Here is a 22,500-nt window from a genome sequence, read left to right as displayed (position 1 = left end):
GTGTGTGAGTGTGTGAGTGTGTGAGTGTGAGAGTGTGTGAGTGTGAGTGTGTGAGTGTGTGAGAGTGTGAGTGTGAGTGTGTGTGTATGAGTGTGAGAGTGTGTGAGTGTGTGAGAGTGTGAGTGTGAGTGTGTGTGTATGAGTGTGAGAGTGTGTGAGTGTGAGTGTGAGTGTGTGTGTGTGAGTGTGTGTGTGTGAGTGTGAGAGTGTGTGTGTGTGTGAGTGTGTACGCCAGCGACTGTTTCTGCATGCACAAGCAAAGGAAAAGTAAAGTTTCCTGCAAGCAGCTGCAGAAATGACGAATCCTCACGGAACTCATGGAAGTCCATGCCTCTCCTCTCCCTGCATGTGTACTCCCCTTCTTTTTTTTTTTCCTCTTTTCTTTTCTTTTCTTTTTCCCCTCCGCAGCCCGAGCCAACGGGACATCGTTACTCCGGGCCAAGTCATTAGCCGCTGAAATAAAGCAGCTTTGTTTTGTTGTCACGCTCCACAAAATTCTATTTAAAATCCGGCTGGATTCCAGAAACCTACATCAAAAAAAAAAAATTATAATTCATTATTACAAAATAAAAGCGACAGAGGATCTGAGGGAGGCTGTCATCGCCGGTCACAATTAATCAAGACGTGTCGGTTGTGAACATCACAGACACACAATGCGGCCAAACGCTGGTTTTTGTCTCGGAGTAATGGACTCCACAACGTTTTTTTTTAATATATATATATATATATATTTATATTTATATATGCACATATATGTGCATATATGCACATATACGCACATATATGTACATATATTTTTCCTACATTTTCCTATATTTTATGCACTTTATATGTATATTTATATATTTTTTTCTACATTTTCCTATATTTTATGCACATATATGTACATATAAGTACATATACGCACCTATATGTGCATATATGTACCTATATGTATAAGTACATATACGCACCTATATGTGCATATATGTACCTATATGTGCATATATGTACATATATGCGCATATATACATATATATGTACATAAAATATAGGAAAATGGCCAATTTTATATATGTCATATATATTCAAAACCTATATCAGAACCTATATTAAAACATATATGTTTATATAGGTTCTTTCCATGTGGGTAAATAAAGAAGCAGTACAGGAGACCTATATGGCCTGTATATTCACATATATGCACCTCAATTTTGCCTATGTGTGGCATATAGATGCATAGATGCAGCATATATGTGCATATATATTGTCGTATATGTGCATATATGCAGCGTTTATGTGCATATATGCAGCATATATTGTCATATATGTGCATATATACAGCATATATATTGTCATATATGTGCACATATGCTGCATACAGGTTTCATATATGTGCATATATCCTCATATAGGTTCTTTCCATGTGGGACCCTATGCACATCCATTCCTCGCCCTTCATTCATTACCTGCTTGGTGTTTTTGTCGAAAGCAGTTTGGCAAATGTGGCCCGGAAAGACTCATCTGAGGGTTTATTGGAGGCACTTGTCTGACCTCTGGTGGCGACATTGTGGTATCGCAGCAAAAGTGAGGCAAAGACTGCAAAGTTCACATCTCCAAACTATATAAAATCTGCAGATTTATGATTATATTTGTGCGAATTTCCCCACCTTTAGCCGATTCATTAGACGTCTTCTGGCTGGTTTCCTCCAGGATTCATCAAAAACCCTCGTGACTTTTTGTCTTTCTTCGCAGACGACCACCTTTTCTCCTCCGCGCCACTTCACACACAGACGTGTATTTCTCAGGTGTAATAAAGGGGTTCACACTCTTTCAAGTTCCCGGAGGTGAGGCTTTGAAGCCTCACTTTGACATTTACAGTCCAGTGACTCCTTTTCCTCTGTTTGGATCCAGAACCGAGGCGAAGCTCCACACATCAGAGACGACGGAGGACGTCTTTCTTTCAATGTCCTCATTTCTCATTTCAAAAAAATCCAGAACAGATGGTGACGGATCGACGACTTAACGATATTCAGGTGTTCCCACATGGAAAGAACCTATATGAGGATATATGCACATATATGACAATATACATGCTGCATATATGCACATATATGACAATATATATGCTGCATATATGCACATATATGACAATATATATGCTGCATATATGCACATAAATGCTGCCTATATGCACTGAAATGCTCCATATATGCTGAATTTATGCTGCATATACGCATACATATATGTGCGCATATGTACATATATGTGCATAAAATATAGGAAAATGTAGGAAAAAAATATCTGTAAATATACATATATGTGCATAAAATATAGGAAATGTAGGGAAAAACTATCTGTAAATATACATATATGTATATATATGTGCATAAAATATAGGAAAATGTAGGAAAAAAATCTGTAAATATACATATATGTACATATATGTGCATAAAATATAGGAAATGTAGGAAAAAAATCTGTAAATATACATATATGTACATATATGTGCATAAAATATAGGAAAATGTAGGGAAAAAATATCTGTAAATATACATATATGTATACATATGTGCATAAAATATAGGAAAAAAATCTGTAAATATACACATATGTACATATATGTGCATAAAATATCGGAAAATGTAGGAAAAATATATATACATATATGTGCATAAAATATAGGAAAATGTAGGAAAAAAATATCTATAAATATACATATATGTACATATATGTGCATAAAATATAGGAAAATGTAGGAAAAATATATATACATATATGTGCATAAAATATAGGAAAATGTAGGAAATATATGTACATATATGTGCGTATATGTGCATATATGTACATACGCATACATATATGTACATATATGTGCGTATATGTACATATATGTACATAAAATATAGGGAAACGGCCAATTTTATATGTCACATATATTCAAAACCTATAACAAAACCTATATAAAAACATATATGTTTATATAGGTTCTTTCCATGTGGGTTTTAAAGTGAACGTCCGTACACATAGGGAGGGGTTGGGCAATGGTGCACAGCTGACAACAATCCAAGGAGCAGCAAGACACGAGGTAGAAAAGATCTTAATTCATGACTTTTTTATAAATGAAAAGTCATGATTTAATGTGCATTAGTTATAATTAAACCAAATTTATATTGTATACTAATGGGCTTTCCTGTATTTCCTTCCCTCTCTGCTCATAGGAGGAATATTACTTTAGGTTACGACAACGTGAGCGACGCCAGCGAGGCGAAAGCAATAACCTTTATCTGCAAAGCCGCTGTCGTGTTTTACAGTTGGGGTTTTATTCGATGAGCAGCCCATTATTACATCTTGAACTTCCATTACATTGAAATGGTCGTATTAGGAGCGGCTAACGCGACTCCCAAACAAGACAGTGGCGCATTAAGGAAAAACATAAAGGGTAGAATAAGACATTAGAGTAAGCACCCACATGGAAAGAACCTATATGAGGATATATGCACATATATGAAACCTATATGCAGCATATATGCACATATATGACAATATATATGCTGCATATATGCACATAAATGCTGCATATATGCTGCATGTACGCATACACATATGTGCGCGTATGTACATATATACGCAAATATGTACATATATGTGCATAAAATATAGGAAAATGTAGGAAGAAAATATCTATAAATATACATATATGTACATATATGTACATATATGTATATATATACATATATGTACATATATGTACATATATGTATATATATACATATATGTACATATATGTGCATAAAAAATAGGAAAATATAGGAAAATGTAGGAAAAAATATCTATAAATATACATATATGTACATATGTGCATAAAATATAGGAAAATGTAGGGAAAATATATATACATATATGTGCATAAAATATAGGAAAATGTAGGAAAAATATATGTACATGTATATGCATATATGTGCATATATGTACATACGCATACATATATGTACATATGTGTGCATATATGTGCATATATGTACATATATGTACATAAAATATAGGGAAATGGCCAATTTTCTATATGCCACATATATTCAAAACCTATATCAAAACCTATATTAAAACATATATGTTTATATAGGTTCTTTCCATGTGGGCAATGTTGCTAAATTGTCTTCATTTGCTATTTGTAAAACGTGTGGACTGGTGAATATCTTGAATCTTGTTCGTTAATTTACGTTTTTTTCCACCAACATACGTCAAACTCTCATCGTTTTCATGCCATTAAGTGAAGCACATTCCCTCTACGAGGGGTTTTGATATGGATGGGATCGTCTCATGGCGGAAAGAACTTTTAACCCTTGGATGCACAAACCTACTAACTCCTACACTCTTCCACAAGGGGGGGGTCAAAAATCAACCCAATTCAAATCAATGCGTTTTGGCAATACTGGGTTGTTATTCTTCAAAATCTTTAAAACAAAGAGTTGTCATATTTTAATATTCTAGCTATTCCTCATAAAACATGTTTGAGACATGAGACTATTTACATTTTTAATTAGATAATACTTACATGTAGGTTGCTGGAGGTAAAATGACCTCCAGGGCGGTGAGACTGATGACATCACATGTTGTAAGTGGGACAGTATTGACAATCAAAGTTGTATTAGATGTATAAGACGATGTCAGATGTGTAAGTAGGACTGTTAGAGTTGCTAAGAATTAAGTTTCATAAAAGAGTCCATAGGAACTGCTTGGGGTCATTTTTGACCCTGCTTGTGGAAGAGTTGGGTCGTGATACAAAAACTGAAATTTCTTAAAATGTATGAAAAAATAAATAAAAATGCAAGTGGCCTCATGTCACAAACATGTTTTTTGAGAAATACATGGAATATGAAGATATTACAACTTTTCATTTTAAAGATCTTGAAGAATAACAACCCCTGGGGTCATTTTTGACCCTCACTTGTGGAAGAGTTGGGTCGTGATACAAAAACTGCAATTTCTTAAAATTTATGAAAAAATGAATAAAAATGCAAGTGGCCTCATGTCACAAACATGTTTTTTGAGAAATACCTGGAATATGAAGATATCACAACTTTTCATTTTAAAGATCTTGAAGAATAACAACCCCTGAGGTCATTTTTGACCCCACGTGTGCATCTAAGGGTTAAAAAAAAAAAAATGCTCCTCTCTGTCCACAACTTTGAAGTGCAGATAATAGGCAGCAAGGGGGCGTCAGCATTAACACACCTATGAGGCTCTGACATCACACCCTGTGGTTGGTTATTAGCCCCACGGCTACTATAACTAGATGATCTGCATTTCCCAAGGCAAATGCACGATAGTGTGAATGCAAGCTGTAATGCTTTTTGCTGGTAGACTGGAATGCTTTGAAAAAGTTGGGAAAAGTTTCAAAAAGTGTCAAACAGTTGAAAAAGTGTCAGTTGGAAAAAGTTTCAAAAAGTTTAACTAGTTTCAAAAAGTTGAACAAGTTGAAAAAGTGTCAGTTGTAAAAGTTTCGAAAAGTTGAAAAAGTTTCAATAAGTTGAAACAGTTGAAACGTGTCAAACAGTTGAAAAAGTTGAAAAAGTTTCAAAAAGTTTAACTAGTTTCAAAAAGTTGAACAAGTTGAAAAAGTGTCAAACAGTTGAAAAAGTGTCAGTTGTAAAAGTTTCGAAAAGTTGAAAAAGTTTAAAAGTTGAACGGTTGAAATCGGTGAAGATTTGAAGAAGTTATAGCTAGTTAAAAATGTCTCCATCCGTTAACATTGGAAAAAAAGTTGCACAAAAGTTGAAATATTTCAAAAAGTTGACGAGATTTCAAAAAGCTAGAACTTAGCCGGAAAGTGCCGAAAAAGCTGCAGGATTTGATATTTGAACGGTGACGAACGGGTGAAGACTGCCAGAGTTTTAGCGATTCGAAAAACGTCCCGAATAAACAGAAACAGAATCTCAAGAGTGTGAACGCCTTGCCCTGCCTTGCATTCACACTAATGAAGACACAACACAGAGATTAGTCTACGGAAAGCAGAGCGGAGGCAGCATCATGTCGAGGTGCTGCTTTTTGTTGGGCTTATAAGGGGCCACTCCTTTCATAAAGTGCATTTTCTGCTTGAAACTGCTTTTCCCCCCCCCAAGAGTTATTTAATATATATGCTATAAAGGAGTTTATTTGTGGGAAAAGGTTCCACGTCCTGCAGGAAATCTGTCCTGTACGGTCACGTCTGTACCAAACGATCACGTTACACGCAGTTTAATGAAGCATTCAATCTCACAGCAGGCGTAGATGCTGGCATATTTAATTCCACGGTTAGCATATTGATGACGTGCAGTACAAAAGCAATTCACCAGAAAATTCCATTACGAGTTGGACCCAGTAAACCCCACCAAAACAAAAAGCAACAAACATATGGAGGTAAAACTGTGCCATCAGATTCTGAATTCGAATTTCTAACTCTGAATTTTTTTTTTACCATCAAAATCAGACATGCTGTTGAATTTTAAGTAGGTATCTTTTTTTTGCTTCTGATTTTTTTTTCCAACATCTAAAAATATTCAGTGTGTAAAAATTCAATGTGTCTAAATATTCAGCCGCAAAACAAATTCAGCTGTAAAAAAATTCAGCTGCAAAAAAAATTCAGCTGTAAAAATATTCAGCTGCAAAAAATTCAGCTGTAAAAAAATTCAGCCACAAAATAAATTCAGCTGCAAAAAAAATTCAGCTGCAAAAAAATTCAGCTGTAAAAAAATTCAGCTGCAAAAAAATTCAGCCACAAAATAAATTCAGCTGCAAAAAATTCAGCTGCAAAAAATTCAGCTGTAAAAATATTCAGCTGCAAAAAAATTCAGCCACAAAATAAATTCAGCTGCAAAAACTTCAGCTGCAAAAAAATTCAGCTGCAAAAAAATTCAGCTGCAAAAAAAATTCAGCTGTAAAAATATTCAGCTGCAAAAAAATTCAGCCGCAAAATAAATTCAGCTGCAAAAAAATTCAGCCGCAAAACAAATTCAGCTGCAAAAAAAATTCAGCAGAGATTCTGGCTGTTTTGCAGCTGAATTTTTTTAGATGTTGAAAAAAAAATCAAAAGCAAAAAAAGATACCATCAAAATCAGACATGCTGTCGAATTTCAAGTACGTATCTTTTTTTTGGTTCTGATTTTTTTTTCCACCATCTAAAAATATTCAGAGTGTAAAAAGTCAATGTGTCTAAATATTCAGCCGCAAAACAAATTCAGCTGTAAAAAAATTCAGCTGCAAAAAAATTCAGCTGTAAAAAAATTCAGCTGCAAAAAAATTCACCTGCAAAAAAATTTCAGCTGTAAAAATATTCAGCTGCAAAATAAATTCAGCTGCAAAAACAAATTCAGCTGCAAAAAAAATTCAGCAGAGATTCTGGCTGTTTTGCAGCTGACTTTTTTTACAACTTAATTTTTTTTGCAGCTGAATTTTTTTAGATGTTGAAAAAAAAAATCAGAAGCAAAAAAAGATACGTACTTGAAAATTCGACAGCTTTTAAAATTCAAAGTCTGATTTCGATGTTAAAAAAATTCAGAGTTAGAAATTCGAATTCAGAGTCTGACGGCAGGGTTTTACTTCCATACAAACAGAATTAAAAAATAAAAGTCTCGTGGAGTCAGCAAGACAAACAGTAACGTTTCCATTTCTCTTTTTCATCCTTATTTTCATCCTCTTTGAAATAAAAAAAAGTGTTATAATGCATTTATATATGACAACACTCAAGAGAGGTTATATAAAAATGTTTTGAAAAGCAATGCATTGGCAGAATTTCAACCTAAATTCTTTAAAAGGTGCTTCTTATTTAATCACGTCACTGTGAGTGGATGGATGGGTGTAGTGTGTGCGATCGGCCAACAGATGGCGCCACCACACGTCGATGGACCGCAACAGCGACCCTCCAATAGCAGAAATGCAGCATTTTAATGCTGGAGTGGCTTCAGAAAAAAGCAGTTATTACATCAGAATTGGAAATAAAATGTGAAATATTTGCCTGCAAATACCCACTTTACTGAAACATGAGACCAGTTGCATTGTGGGCGGAGGAAATAGATGGAATTACATGTGCAGATCGGTGAATCGTTCAAAAAGCGAAGAAAAAAAACCACCTTTTTTTTTCTCGTCAGCACCTTAGTTGGACCTAAAAATGTTTTAATTTCTCTACATTTTAGTTATCCCTTAAAATATCTCACTTTCTTTCACTTTATTTTCAGTCTATATAAGAGTTTTCACAGAAATTGAACCATCAATCTTCCTGTTTTCACATTAAAAACATATTATTAAAAAAAAAAATTAAGAAAAAAGCAACAAAAACCAAAAAAGTAAAATCAACATTGAAAAGGAGAGTAAAAAAAATAGAAAAAAATAAAAGATGCCATTAAAAGGAGCTACAATTTTCTCTACTGCAGCTGATTGATCTGGAGCGAGACGTATAGTAATAGATTACTATATCAGGTGGAATTATGCACCATAGTCTCTTCCTCTAAAGTATTTTATAAATTATAATCTCAACATGCAAATATTGAGTCGAAATCCTTACGTGACAAGTACGACTTCTTTTTATCGTTAATTTGTAGTTGATCCTCGGCTTTTTTATAAAAAATGACCGTGTACTCTTATGCTGCAATATTTAAAAAAAACAATGGATGAAATGACTGAACTAAATAAAAAAAATGGGGGGGAAAAAAAATGAGAATCTAAAAATAGGCTTTGGCACGTTGTTGCTGCAGTCCAGCAGGTGGCGAGAGAGAGCAAATATTAGAATGAGCTGAGCAATTTTACATTCAATATTAAAGACAAAACAACAGCAGTCTGACACAAAACACCCAGATGTGGACCGCCTCAGGTAGATACTTTCAGGGCATTATATACTTTACATATCAATGTACATACACTGTTTATGCATCGACGATTTGCGTATTAACATATTTATATTTACAGTCAAATAGTTCAACTTTTCATTTTTTTTTCATTTTTCTTTTTTAAACAATGAGTCGACGGTTAGCAGCAGTTATAAAATGCGTACGTTTTTATTTTAGCGAGTGCACGGTGAGTTTTCTTGACGTTCTCCAACTGAGATATGAAGCCGATTCTGGTCGCGTTCGGTGAAACAAACAAACAAAAAAAAAAAAAAGGTATTTTGAGGTATTTCTTGTGGGTACTTAATAATATTAAAACAACAACAACAGGCCAGGAGCACGTCTGTCTGGAACGAAGGAATCTTAGTGGCTCGTGGGTGTAGACGGCGTAAACGGTGACGCCATGGCGATGAACGGCGGCTGGTTGTTGCGGGAGGCGTTGGGCGCCGGCGCTCCGACGTCACACCAGGGTCTCCGGCAGCGTGTCGGCGTTGTCCGAGGAGAGCAGCTGCCAGATCTGCCAGCGGTCCCTCTGCCAGTCCTGCCACTCGGGGCTCTGCGCCGCCGCCGCCGCCGAGTCGCCCCCCGTCACCAGTGGGGGCGAGCTCTGCGTGCCGGCTAGCCGGTGGTGGGCGTTGTACGGGGGAGGCGAGCGTCTGTCGCCGAGCGGCGGCGGCGGCGGCGGGCTGGCGTCGCCCGCACCGCCCTGAGGTCTGGAGTTGGGCGCCGGGGAGCCGCCGAGCTGCCGGCGCTGGGCGCACGCCCTGGTGACCGACGGGTGGGGTCGGCACTCGGGCGACGTCGGCGCCCGGTGGGCGTGCTGGAGTCCGTCGAGGCCTTCCTGCGAGCTGCGGGAGCTTCCCTCCGACACGTTGCCATGGGAACCTGGAGACGGTACAACGCAGATGGGTAAACGCAACAAAACCACAAGAAAGAAGTTGGACGTTCCTTCCCGACACACCGAATGCGCGGCTCACCGGTGTGAGTTTGGTTCTTCAGCGCCGGTTTCAGCGTGCTGTGCCACGTGCCCCAGATGTTGGCGTGCTCCTCTGCGAGACGACAGACGACAGTCAAGTCGGGTTCCCGTCGGGTCGCCGAGAGGCGGGGAAGCGATCGGACGGCTCACCTTTGGAACCCCAGGGGTCGCCGCCGCCGCCGCCGCCGTCCCGGCCCCAGCCCGCCTCCCGAGAGGCCGGGGAGCGCCGGTCGCCCGCGGGGGTCCCCGGGTCCGCCCTGCGCTCGTTCAGCACCGGCGAGTTGTTGTCGTAAGGCGACACCTCGCCGCTGGACGCCTTGTTGGAGTCGCTGGACGAACGGCGCTCGCTCAGAGTGAAGGCCTCCTCCGACTGCAGCGAGTCGGGACTCCTGGTGGGAGGGGGGGGTGGGGGGTGGGGGGGGTAGACCTCTGGAATATAACGGCGAAGGCGAAGGGAGTCGACGCTCAGCTGGGTGTGTGGAACTCACTGCGACGCTTTCCTCCTCAGAAGATAGTCCACTACGTCTGGGTCCGTCTCCAGGAGACTCATGAGGACCTCGTTCTGCAGGTCAGGAGGCACCTAGAACGTCGTCAACCAGAGATTAGCTCTAATATCCACATTGTCGTCGTTCCAGATTGGGTTCATCGTCAGACTTTTTAATGGGCCCGTTTTAAGCCGCTCAAACAAGTGGATTAACGTGAAGAACTTGATTCCTTCCCGGAAAGTCTTTGATCTCTAACAAATCTAGACACTAGCAGAGCAGTCGATCCTCGAACCTCAATCTCTGTTGATACTCTCTCCGACTGAGAAAGTCAGACTCGCTACCTGAGCAAAAGCAGCCCGTGTGAAAAATGTTTTTTGATAGCGTGACGTCATTTTTGGAGAATCTTTGTACCCGGTCTTGCGCCGGATAAAGGCCCGAATCATCCTCGCTAAGAACAAGAAGAAACGGAAGAAGCTGAAGAAATTTGGTTTGGCTGTTCCCACCGTCCAGGTCGAAGTACGTCGGTGCTACAGTGTTTTACACATTCCAGCTCGCGAAGGACCATCAGTCATATTTTAATCATGTTCAGCTTGTAAACTTTCCGAGCCCGGCGGCTCGTTAAACACGCCAGAGGGCGGATTTACGTAATGCACCTGAAAGCATCACTCAAAGCTCTCAGCTTCACAAACCTTCTCTTTCGTTACTGAAACAAGTTACTGGATTAGCGTGAAGAACTTGATTCCTTCCCGGAAAGTCTTTGATCTCTTGCAAATCTAGACACTAGCAGAGCAGTCGATCCTCGGACCTCGATCTCTGTTGATACTCTCTCCGACTGAGAAAGTCAGACTCGCTACCTGAGCAAAAGCAGCCCGTGTGAAAAATGTTTTTTGATAGCGTGACGACATTTTTGGAGAATCTTTGTACCCGGTCTTGCGCCGGATAAAGGCCCGAATCATCCTCGCTAAGAACAAGAAGAAACGGAAGAAGCTGAAGAAATTTGGTTTGGCTGTTCCCACCGTCCAGGTGGACCATCAGTCATATTTTAATCATATTCAGCTTGTAAACTTTACGAGCCCGGCGGCTCGTTAAACACGCCAGAGGGCGGATTTACGAAGTGCACCTGAAAGCATCACTCAAAGCTCTCAGCTTCACAAACTTTCTCTTTCGTCACTGAAACAAGTTCAGAGAAATGTATTTGTGAAAGCGTTTGAAGCGAGAAATCAGCCGCACTGTTTCGCTTCGCAGGCGTGAGCCTGCTCTAAAGGGGGGGGGCGTGGCCTGAGAGGTCAACCGCCTATGAACTGGTGTTCTGGGCGACTGACCGTGAAGAGCGTGTGGTAGCTGGCGATCATCCTCTGCAGCACGGCGATGACGGCCGTGCTCTCCTCGGCGCGGGCCGAGCTCTGCACGCTGAACTCCTTGTCGGAGTTCTTCTGCTTGTGCAGCAGGTTGGGTCCGAAGATCGTGGCCAAGTTCAAAGACGTCATCTTGTTCCCGGTCATCTGAAATCAAACAAGCAATGAAGGTTTTTATTTACACTTCCTGTCAGAGACTTATCTGTACGTCTTCTACGGAAATGCAAAACTTGACGAAGCGTTTCAGTTTTTACTTGAAACCATAAATAACGTAAAGAGACATTAGTTACCCACATGGAAAGAACCTATATAAACATATATGTTTTAATATAGGTTTTGATGTAGGTTTTGGATATATGTGGCATATATAAAATTGGCCGTTTTCCTATATTTTATGCACATATATGTACATATATGTACCTATATGCACATATAGGTACATGTATATACCTATATGCGCATATATATATATGCATATATGCTGCATATATATGCAGCATATATATGCAGCATATATATGGTCATATATGTGCATATATGCAGCACATATATGGTCATATATGCAGCATTTATGTGCATATATGCAGCATTTATGTGCATATATGCAGCATATATATGGTCATATATGTGCATATATGCAGCATATATTGTCATATATGTGCATATATGTAGCATTTATGTGCATATATGCAGCATATATATGGTCATATATGTGCATATATGCAGCATATATGCAGCATATATGTGCATATATGCAGCATATATATGGTCATATATGTGCATATATGCAGCATTTATGTGCATATATGCAGCATATATTGTCATATATGTGCATATATGCAGCATTTATGTGCATATATGCAGCATATATATGGTCATATATGTGCATATATGCAGCATATATTGTCATATATGTGCATATATGCAGCATTTATGTGCATATATGCAGCATATATATGGTCATATATGTAGCATATATATGGTCATATATGTGCATATATGCAGTATATATTGTCATATATACAGCATATATATTGTCATATATATGCATATATGCTGCATATAGGTTTCATATATGTGCATATATCCTCATATAGGTTCTTTCCATGTGGGTAAACTCACACAATTTAATATTTCTTAAAAGACACATCCTGGTAAGAAACGCTAAAAAATCAGATGTTCCCAAGCATCACTTAAGGGAAAGATTCTTGTTTTGAGTATGTTCTCTTTTGTGAAGTAATCTTTTTGCAGGTGTTTTAGCCTTTAAGGTGTTATTTCTCATTCATTTCAGTGATTTTAATGAATTCCAGCCAAACTGAAAACTTGAAAATCACATTGATATTTATAGACAGGCAGTCCCGATTTTGCATCACAGTTTTATGACTTCTTACATTATTGTTTGTGTGTGAATGCTGAAGGAGCTACATCTCCTGCAGTCGTTAACTGATTTGAACTGTTTGAATATCAGAACGTGCAGCTTGTTCATGAGACGACTGTTATGCTCTGTGCTTTTTATGTCTTTAACCGTTTCCAAATAAATTACAAAAACTATGAAAAAAATGTCCCATACAAAGCGGATGGGAGAGGCACCTCATGGAGATCAAAGCAGGACAATTCTTTAGATCATAGCATCTCCGTGGCTACAGATAATGATCTCCGTTGATATTGTTTGTTACAACATGTCTTCTCTCCCAATTTTATCAGTAGAAATTGTTCAAAATCAACTCGATATGACGTCGCCTGTGTTTTTCCGCGATGATGCACACTTTGAAGTCGCTCCCTCCCGCTCCTCCTCCGCCTCTGCCCCCCTTTCTAGTTGATTCTTCTCACCTCTCCCTTCCAATTCCCACCACTCTTATCACACCCCCTCACTCTCCCATGTACACATGCATCATTGTGTTGGAAATACAGAAAGTGTTGGGAGTGTATGACAGTTTCTGATGGTGTGCGTCCCGTGACGCAATTACGGTGACTCACAAAGCGTTGGACGGCTTTGTGTGTCCCCGACGCCTTGATCCAGACAGGCATGGTGACAGTCTCACATGGAAAGAACCTTATAGAAACATATATGTTTTAATATAGGTTTTGATATAGGTTTTGAATGTATGTGACATATATAAAATTGGCCGTTTTCCTATATTTTATGTACATATATGTACATATATGCACATATACGTACATATATGTACATATATTTTTCCTACATTTTCCTATATTTTATGCACATATATGTACATATATGTATATTTACAGATTTTTTCCCCTACATTTTCCTATATTTTATGCACATATATGTACATATATGTATATTTACATATATTTTTTTCCTACATTTTCCTATATTTTTTGCACAGATATGTACATATATGTACATATTTGCACATATATGTACATACGCGCACATATCTATGCGTATATGCAGCATATATGCAGCATATATGAAGCATTTATGTGCATATATGCAGCATATATGTTGTCATAAATGCAGCATATATATTGTCATATATGCGCATATATGCAGCATATAAGTTTCATATATGTGCATATATCCTCATATAGGTTCTTTCCTTGTGGGAGTCTCAGATACACAAAGTGAAGCCAGAAAACTGACACACACACACACACACACACACACACACACACACACACACACACACTGTCCGAGCTCGTCAACACAACACACTCCCACCTGCTAACTTGCTAATGTTAGCGAAACGTCTGCACTCTACCAAGTGTAGCTCTAGTTTCCGGTATGTTTTTGTGTAATATACAACCTTCCATCAAAGCCACCTCTTTACAGCATGTTTTTCCAAACATATTAAAAGTGAAGTGATTTGTGTTTTCACATTATTGAAGCGTCCAGCGAGCAGCAGCCTCCCTCCACGTGCACCTTCCTCGCACTCCTTCCTGTGTTGTATTCCAGTGTTGACGCACGGTTTCATATGAATCCCTCCAGGATTTGCGTTCGATCGTAATCAACCGGCACGGCAACCAACAAAACCTGAAGGTTCAACGCTCTGCCCTCCCGCATTTGGGGAAGATAAAACAATATTTACCTACTTTGCCAGGACTCGATTCACAATAGGGAGCTTCGTGGGGGAAATACAGTGCATCAGTTGCATCATGGGTGTTTTTCCACCGTGACAACGTGGTTTGAAGAGCTTGATATCTCAGCTCGGTGTCGTGTCGGGTCCCCTTCGCTTAAGAAATCGCTCTTAGCATTCCACTGTTTTCTAAACGAATGCTTGGTGGTGCGATTGGACCAATTTCAGTTTTGGTAGCCCACATGGAAAGAAGCTATATGAGGATATATGCACATATATGAAACCTATATGCTGCATATATGCACATAAATGCTGCATATATGCACATATATGACAATATATGGGCTGCATATATGCACATATATGACCATATATATGCACTGCATATATGCACATATATGACCATATATATGCACATATATGCTACATCTATGCATATATGACAATATATGGGCTGCATATATGCACATATATGACCATATATATGCACATATATGGACCTATATGCACAGATATATATATATATATACATGACTGGTACATAGGTACATATATGCACATATAGGTACCTATATGCACATATATGTGCATAATATATACGAAAACGGCCAATTTTATATATGCCACATATATCCAAAACCTATATCAAAACCTATATTAAAACATGTATGTTTATATAGGTTCTTTCCATGTGGTAGATTTTGGACGATTCGTCTCGGGTGTCGGTGAAGACGCCGCCGGGCCACTCTACCTCCTGTCCCTCCTTGTCCTGCTGGTCATGGGCGTGGTCGGCCACGTTGGACAGGAACTCCAGGAGGCGGTGCAGGGTGTCGCTGTTGCATGCTGGGAGCAGGTAGACGAGGAGCTGGCTGACGCTCTGCTGCTCGTCGGGGTCCAACACTGCAGGTCAAGAGTGGAGGACAATGAGCGGGGGGATTGGGGGGGGTGGATCGGTGACGTGGCGGTTGGCGGTGGACGGCGGTTTACAGGTGGTGTTGATGAAGGCGGTGTAGAGCTCCTTGGTGAGAAGCGGGTCCGGCATGTCCCTGAGGAACTCCTTCAGCAGCGCCGCCACGTCGTGGACGCTGTGATCCTCGTCCAGCTGGACGTCGACGCCGCGGTCGAACTCCTCACGCAACTGCAGAGGACGGGGGGGGGGGGGGGGGGGGGGGGGGATTCCGTCACACACACCTCTAAACACCAGTTCTCCCAGCGTGGCCAGTAATCTCCACCATCTGACCTCTGGACGGCTTCCAGGGTTTTCACTAAGCCGCCACTTGGCAGCGATGCGCACCGTCGATGATTTACCGCTGTTTATGCCAAATTCCTTTCACACTTAATTCAGATGGTAAACTCCGATTTCACACCCGGGATGACACGGGATGGCGTCAACACGGCCCGGCAAGGAATACACAGATGCGCCAAATATAAACTACTACATGGGGCCAGTTTATAATAATAATTAAACCATTACCATGAAAAGTGATTTTTAGTGCTTTCTTACTTGCCACTACCCGAAAATGTCATTTATAGGATTAAAGTGCTTTAAACAAGTCGTTGATTTGATCATTTTAGTCCCATAAATGCCTTCAGATGTATTTAAAAACACTTAATATGTATTTTCTGCTTATTTGCCAACAGTATTCACATTCTGACTTTAACCCTTCGGGGCCTGAAGCATTTTGTGCCGTTTTTCCACTACAATTGATTTTTCCTTTATATCTCAGATATAAAATCCTTAAACCTTGCGCCTTGTTTGGTGTCATTTTGTTCAGGACAACCTCATAAATGCATTTCTGAAGTATTTTCATCACTTTGGCATACTGTATTAAAACAGTGGATCTAAAAACACCATAAAATTACACATCCAGGTGGTAAAAACAGATTTATTGACTATAAAAGTCACAGACATGGTTAACGAACCATTTTGTTTACTTGTAAAGTAAATCTAAACTGTAATGAACTCAAATGTATCAAAACAGGACTGAACAAACAGTTCTATACAGATATTTACAGTGAAATAGAAGCACTGCCTCAGGCGTATTTGTAAAACTATTTACAAGAGGTCACACTCCTTTGAACTCCTTTTATTTGCTTTGAACTTTTATTTGGGCGATCCACATCATTTAAAAACGAGCTTGTAGTTTAATATCTGCACTTTGGACACGGATTGAAACACTGGACCAGACGACGCTGTGCCGTGACGCTACTGCCTTTTCAGACAGGTCATGTGACGAGGACGCGCCGGTGCGTCCGCCGGGCCCCAGAGGGTTAATAACATTAGCGATGTAGCGTTGCGTTTTGGGGTTTTGTGCTTCTTTTCTTTACTTTTCTGCCGAAAACGGATGAGAAATCCTATTCGAATAAACTTACTGGTGAAATGAATGAAATTTGTACTTTAATGAGTGAAAATGCCGACATCTTAGAATTCGCAGCACTCCAGGAGAAACCACGGTAACGAAATACACGTGACATATCTTTTTCTTCTGCACTCACATGTTCAGGGTTGGGTAGTAATAGATTATTTGTAACGGTGTTACGTAATTAGGATACCAAGATTTTTTACTATAATCCGTTACAGTACATAAAAAAAATTGTAATCTCATTACTGGTATATTCGGAAAAACAATGGGATTACTGCGCAGGATTACAACAGAAAATCAGATGGAATACACAAGAACTGCATTTTTTTGTAACTTGTAATTGTAATGGATTACAGTTTTCAAGGAACCTTCCCAACCTGCACATGTTCAATTACACGTTGAATACGACACTAAAATTAGTATTACGGGTTTTTTTTTAAATCTTGCTCGTAGCAGAAAATCTATGTTAAACGTGTCGCCGCAGCCGATTAAAGAAAGAAGGACTATGACATTATGTTTGTCTGAATTCCTTCAGGATTCTCTCAGAACTGATCGGAAGTGTTGTTGGCGACAAATCTGGCGGATGGAAAAGAGAGTGTGAGGAACATTCTGTGTGAGAGCAAATGAAAAAAACCAGACTTTTGATGTCTTTTCTGTGAGCTTTCAAATCTCAAATACTCTTTTTTTTATATATATATATATTTATATATTTTTAAAACCACCGTGACTGGAATACAGAGTAAATTAAAACTTAAGAGGCCTTTATTTTTTAGTTTTTTTAATAAAGAAATATTAAAAAACCTCATCCCCGATCCGATTTTTGTGCCTGTTGCTGTGCGAATGCTAAAGGTCTCTGGCGCCCCCTAGAGGAGCCGTGATGAGTACTGCACTCGGGATCCCAAACACTGCGAAGAGTCTCTTTTATTGCCAAAAATTGAATAGACGATCATCTATAATAATGCTGCACTCTGGAAGTGTTGCTGGCTGTGCTTTGCAGTGATTGGTTAAGATGGGGGAAAGGGGGCGTGGCCTGTGCAACAGATGAGCTTTTTTTAAATATTCCGTCTCCATGCAAACGGAGGAGAACGTTTCTAAAACGCGACTCCTGCACCGCGGCCGTCGCAAACGTACGTGCAAGGAACTACAATAGTGCAAAACTAGCAGCTGACATGCTAGCAACGTCGTTTTTTGACTTTTCCGTGGAAACGGACAAAACTTTTCCACTCACTTGTCGGACTCTCTTCTTGGAGCTCCCCACTCTAAAGATGCCCACCGTCTGCAGACCTGCGCGGGGAGAAAGAGCCCGTCAGCGTCTCGGGCGTCCGCCGAGAGGCGTGGAGGTTTTTTGTCCCCCCCCCCCTCCCCCACCCCCGGAGCGTCACCGTATTTCTCGACGTGCTGACAGCAGCTGTCCACCACGCGCGGCACCTGCCGGTAGATGGGGTTGAGGCTCAGCCGCTTGTCCCGGTGCTTCTCCTTCTTGCTGGGCGCCTCGGTGGGCAGCGAGAGCTGCAGCGCCTCCAGCAGGCGCGACTGGTTGTCGTCCAGGTCGGTGATGGAGTCCACCGACATGCCGCCCTGCGGGGGAGGGAAAGAAAACCGGGCGGAGTCATCGCACGCTACAGGCAGAGGAAGTATTACGTGTGTCGGTGCAGGACTGGTGTCGCCGCCTCACCCTCCGGCGTGCTCGCGGTGCAGCTTCCGGCGTGTTGGGCGACGTGGACTCGTTGGCCGTCTCCGACGTGGAGCTCAGCGACGAGTTGCTGCTGGACAACTCCTTGTTGGTCGGACGCTTGGTGGCGAACTGCACAAGACATCAGAGTGAGATCAGCTTCTAGCAACCAGACTGCTGGATTAGTAGAAATATCGAGAGAATATTCACAATTCAAAAAGGGATTGTGCTTGAATTAATCTTTTTGCAGTTGTTTTAGCCTTTAAGGTGTTATTTCTCATTAATTCCAGTGATTTTAATGAATTCCAGCCAAACAGAAAACGTGATTTTGCATCACAGTTTTATGATTTCTTACATTATTGTTTGTGTGTGAATGCTGAAGGAGCTACATCTCCTGCAATCGTTAACTGATTTGAACTGTTTGAATATCAGAACGTGCAGCTTGTTCATGAGACGACTGTTATGCTCTGTGCCTTTTTATGTCTTTAACCGTTTCCAAATAAATTACAAAAACTATGGAAAAAATGTCCCATACAAAGCGGATGGGAGAGGCACCTCATGGAGATCAAAGCAGGACAATTCTTTAGATCATAGCATCTCCGTGGCTACAGATAATGATCTCCGTTGATATTGTTTGTTACAACATGTCTTCTCTTCCACCTTTATCAGTAGAAATTGTTCAAAATTAACTCGATATGACGTCGCCTGTGTTTTTCCGCGATGATGCACACTTTGAAGTCGCTCCCTCCCGTTCCTCCTCCCTCTCTGTCCCCTTTCTAGTTGATTTTTCTCACCTCTCCCTTCCAATTTCCACCACTCTTATCACACACCCCACTCTCCCATGTACACATGCATGTGCTTGTTCGGTGGAAAAAAAAAAAAAAAACAGTTATGAGACTGAACTAAAAAAAAAAGCCAAGAAAATTTTTTATTTTAATATAAAGAGTTTTAAAAAAGTGTAAACAAATATATCAATTGATATGAAGATAAAATAGTTATTTAATATTTCTTTTTTTACCTCCAGAGGGAAGAAGACATTTTTTTTGTTACATTTAATTTAATTAATACATTTTAAAATGTAAAAAAAAAATATTGTAGCATATTACATCACATTTATTTTTTTTCCTCAAGAGGGAAGAAAAAAAATCTGCAATAACTGAAATTTTATTAAATTTAAATAATTAATACATTTTAAAATGTGAAAAAAATATTGTACCATATTACATCACATTTCTTTTTTTTCCTCCAGAGGGAATAAAAAAAAATCTGTAATAAATGAAATTTTATTAAATTAAAATTTTAAAATGTGAAAAAATATTGTACCATATTACATCATATTTCTTTTTTCCTCCAAGGGGAAGAAAAAAAAATCTGTAATTAAATGAAATTAAATTAAGTTTTAAGATGTGAAAAAATACTGTAAAATAATGATGTAAAATATTTTTTTAAAGTGGCCACTGACGTTGAATTGAATGCACAAATACAAGAATGAAGAAACTGATAAATGAATAAAGGATGGCGAGAGTAATGACAAAAAAACAGAGAGAAAAAGAGGATGAGGTAACATGAAATGAAACAAAAAATTAAAGATGGACGAGAGAAAGGGTAAAGTTATATTGGACACGACACAAAATGAAAACTGCAATTTGAAAGAAAACTAGAAAATTCCCGCGGAAATTTTATTGTGCCTGCCACCTGCTGCCCCCTGCTGCCGAGCGAGGCCGCGGCGGGGTCAAAAGTACGTGGAAACCTTGTCATTAGCTTGTGATTCTCGATTGCAGCGCCACCCCGAGGTCACCCTCCAAATTTCAGCTGATTTGAACAAACTTGTTAGCATGCGATGCTAACACCTGCGATTTAAGTAAGTGGAAACCATGTCATGAGCTAGTGATTCTCGATCGCAGCGTCACCACGAGGCCACCCTCCAAATTTCAGCTGATTTGAGCAAACTTGCTAGCATGCTATGCTAACAGCTAAAAGCGATTTAAGTACGTGGAAACCATGTCATTAGCTAGTGATTCGCGCTCGCAGCACCACCACGAGGCCACCCTCCAAATTTCAGCTCATTTGAACAAACTTGTTAGCATGCGATGCTAACAGCTATAAGCGATTTAAGTACGTGGAAACCATGTCATTAGCTAGTGATTCGCGCTCGCAGCGCCACCACGAGGCCACCCTCCAAATTTCAGCTCATTTGAACAAACTTGTTAGCATGCGATGCTAACACCTGCGATTTGCCTGAAAAGCGCAGAGGATACCTCCCAGGTGTGGCTGACCTGGAGTCTGGAGTTACGTCACATTCTGACATGCTAAGAAAACTAGCTTAGCGCGGCGGTTAATTAGCTAGTGCGCCGTGATCACAGCGCCCCCATGAGGCCACCCTCATATGAAGACGGTGCGGACCTGTATGATGGAGGACACCAGGTCAGACGGGTCCTTCTGCTCCTGGCGATAGCCGTCCTGCCGCTGCCTCTGAGTGCGATCGTTGGCGATGACCTGGGAAAGCGGGACGCTGAAAGCCTGGGGTGTGGATTCTGTGGGGGGGGGGGGGGAAAAGGCAGGAAAATTAAAAAAACAAACAAACAAAAAAAAAAAACTTTTTTTTAGCCGTCGTCTAAAAATAGCTGCTCGAATGGAAACATCAAAACCGTCAAAACTGTCATGACGACGGTTAAAGCTCGACATCTGTTTTCCAAAAGAAGCGCCTCGGCCACCATGACTCATGCCCACCCAGCGCCATACCGCTCCTCTCCTTTTTCCTCCACTTCCTCTTTGATCTTAAGTGTTTGTTAGTGTGAATGCAAGACGTTCACACTCTTGAGATTCTGTTTCTGTTTATTTTACGTTTTTCGAATCGCTAAAACTCTGGCAGTGCCGAAGCTTTTTCGGCACTTTCCGGCTATGTTCCGGCTTTTTGAAATCTCGTCAACTTTTTGAAATATATCAACTTTTGTGCCACTTTTTTCAAATGTCAACGGATGGAGACATTTTTAACGAGCTATAACTTCTTCAAATCTTCTCCGATTTCAACCGTTCAACTTTTAAACTGTTCAACTGTTTTAACTTTTAGTGACTTGTGCAACTTTTTGAAACTTTTTCAACTTTTCGAAACTTTTACAACTGACACTTTTTCAACTGTTTGACACTTTTTCAACTTTTTGAAACTTTTTCAACTTTTCGAAACTTTTACAACTGACACTTTTTCAACTGTTTGACACTTTTTCAACTTTTTGAAACTTTTTCAACTTTTCGAAACTTTTACAACTGACACTTTTTCAACTGTTTGACACTTTTTCAACTTTTTGAAACTTGTTCAACTTTTTGAAACTAGTTCAATTGTTTGACACTTTTTCAACTTTATGGAAGTTGTTCAACTTTTTGACACTTTTCAACTGTTTCAACTTATTGAAACTTGTTCAACTTTTTTCCACTTTTTCAAAGCATTCCAGTCTACCCCCCCCACCCCCCCCACCCCCCCGAAAGCCTTAGTTTTAATGGGAGTGAATGTGTGGGGCTTCACCTTTAAGCTGGTCGCCATTGAAAAATAAAGAAAAAAAATGGAAATAAATGTTTTTTTATTGGTTGTGAGTGTGCTTTTTGGCCATTTCCTTTTAATTGGTGCCAATTCTTGACAAGTCAGCATTATCTGTTAGATAAAATGTCAAAGTTTTCTTGAAATCAATGAAGTTTTTGCATTTATCAGGCCAGCAATAAACAATCCTACATTTGCACTCAAATATTGGTGGACCAAGTATTTTTTACATG

At 39.8% G+C, this 22,500-nt stretch overlaps 1 protein-coding gene across 1 annotated transcript in view; it reads right to left on the bottom strand.

Moving 5' to 3' along the window:
- Positions 1 to 9,147: 9,147 nt before the first annotated feature.
- LOC308147408 (rho GTPase-activating protein 6-like) overlaps positions 9,148 to 22,500 on the bottom strand; it is a 55,046-nt gene continuing 41,693 nt past the window's right edge. The window contains exons 4-14 of the mRNA XM_080519539.1: positions 21,139 to 21,269; positions 18,739 to 18,867; positions 18,446 to 18,641; positions 18,292 to 18,347; positions 15,688 to 15,838; positions 15,452 to 15,600; positions 11,624 to 11,803; positions 10,305 to 10,396; positions 9,967 to 10,205; positions 9,818 to 9,889; positions 9,148 to 9,725 (exon numbers count right to left, since the gene is read on the bottom strand). Coding sequence (XP_080375665.1) covers positions 9,301 to 9,725; positions 9,818 to 9,889; positions 9,967 to 10,205; positions 10,305 to 10,396; positions 11,624 to 11,803; positions 15,452 to 15,600; positions 15,688 to 15,838; positions 18,292 to 18,347; positions 18,446 to 18,641; positions 18,739 to 18,867; positions 21,139 to 21,269 — 1,820 coding nt within the window. The 3' untranslated portion in view covers positions 9,148 to 9,300. The remainder of the gene's footprint in view (positions 9,726 to 9,817; positions 9,890 to 9,966; positions 10,206 to 10,304; positions 10,397 to 11,623; positions 11,804 to 15,451; positions 15,601 to 15,687; positions 15,839 to 18,291; positions 18,348 to 18,445; positions 18,642 to 18,738; positions 18,868 to 21,138; positions 21,270 to 22,500) is intronic.

This window comes from Blennius ocellaris, assembly GCF_963422515.1.
Source record: "Blennius ocellaris genome assembly, chromosome: 24".
Taxonomy (NCBI): Eukaryota; Metazoa; Chordata; class Actinopteri; order Blenniiformes; family Blenniidae; genus Blennius; species Blennius ocellaris.
The sequence above is the reverse complement of the archived record's forward strand: the minus strand, read 5'-3'. Positions and strand labels throughout refer to the sequence as shown.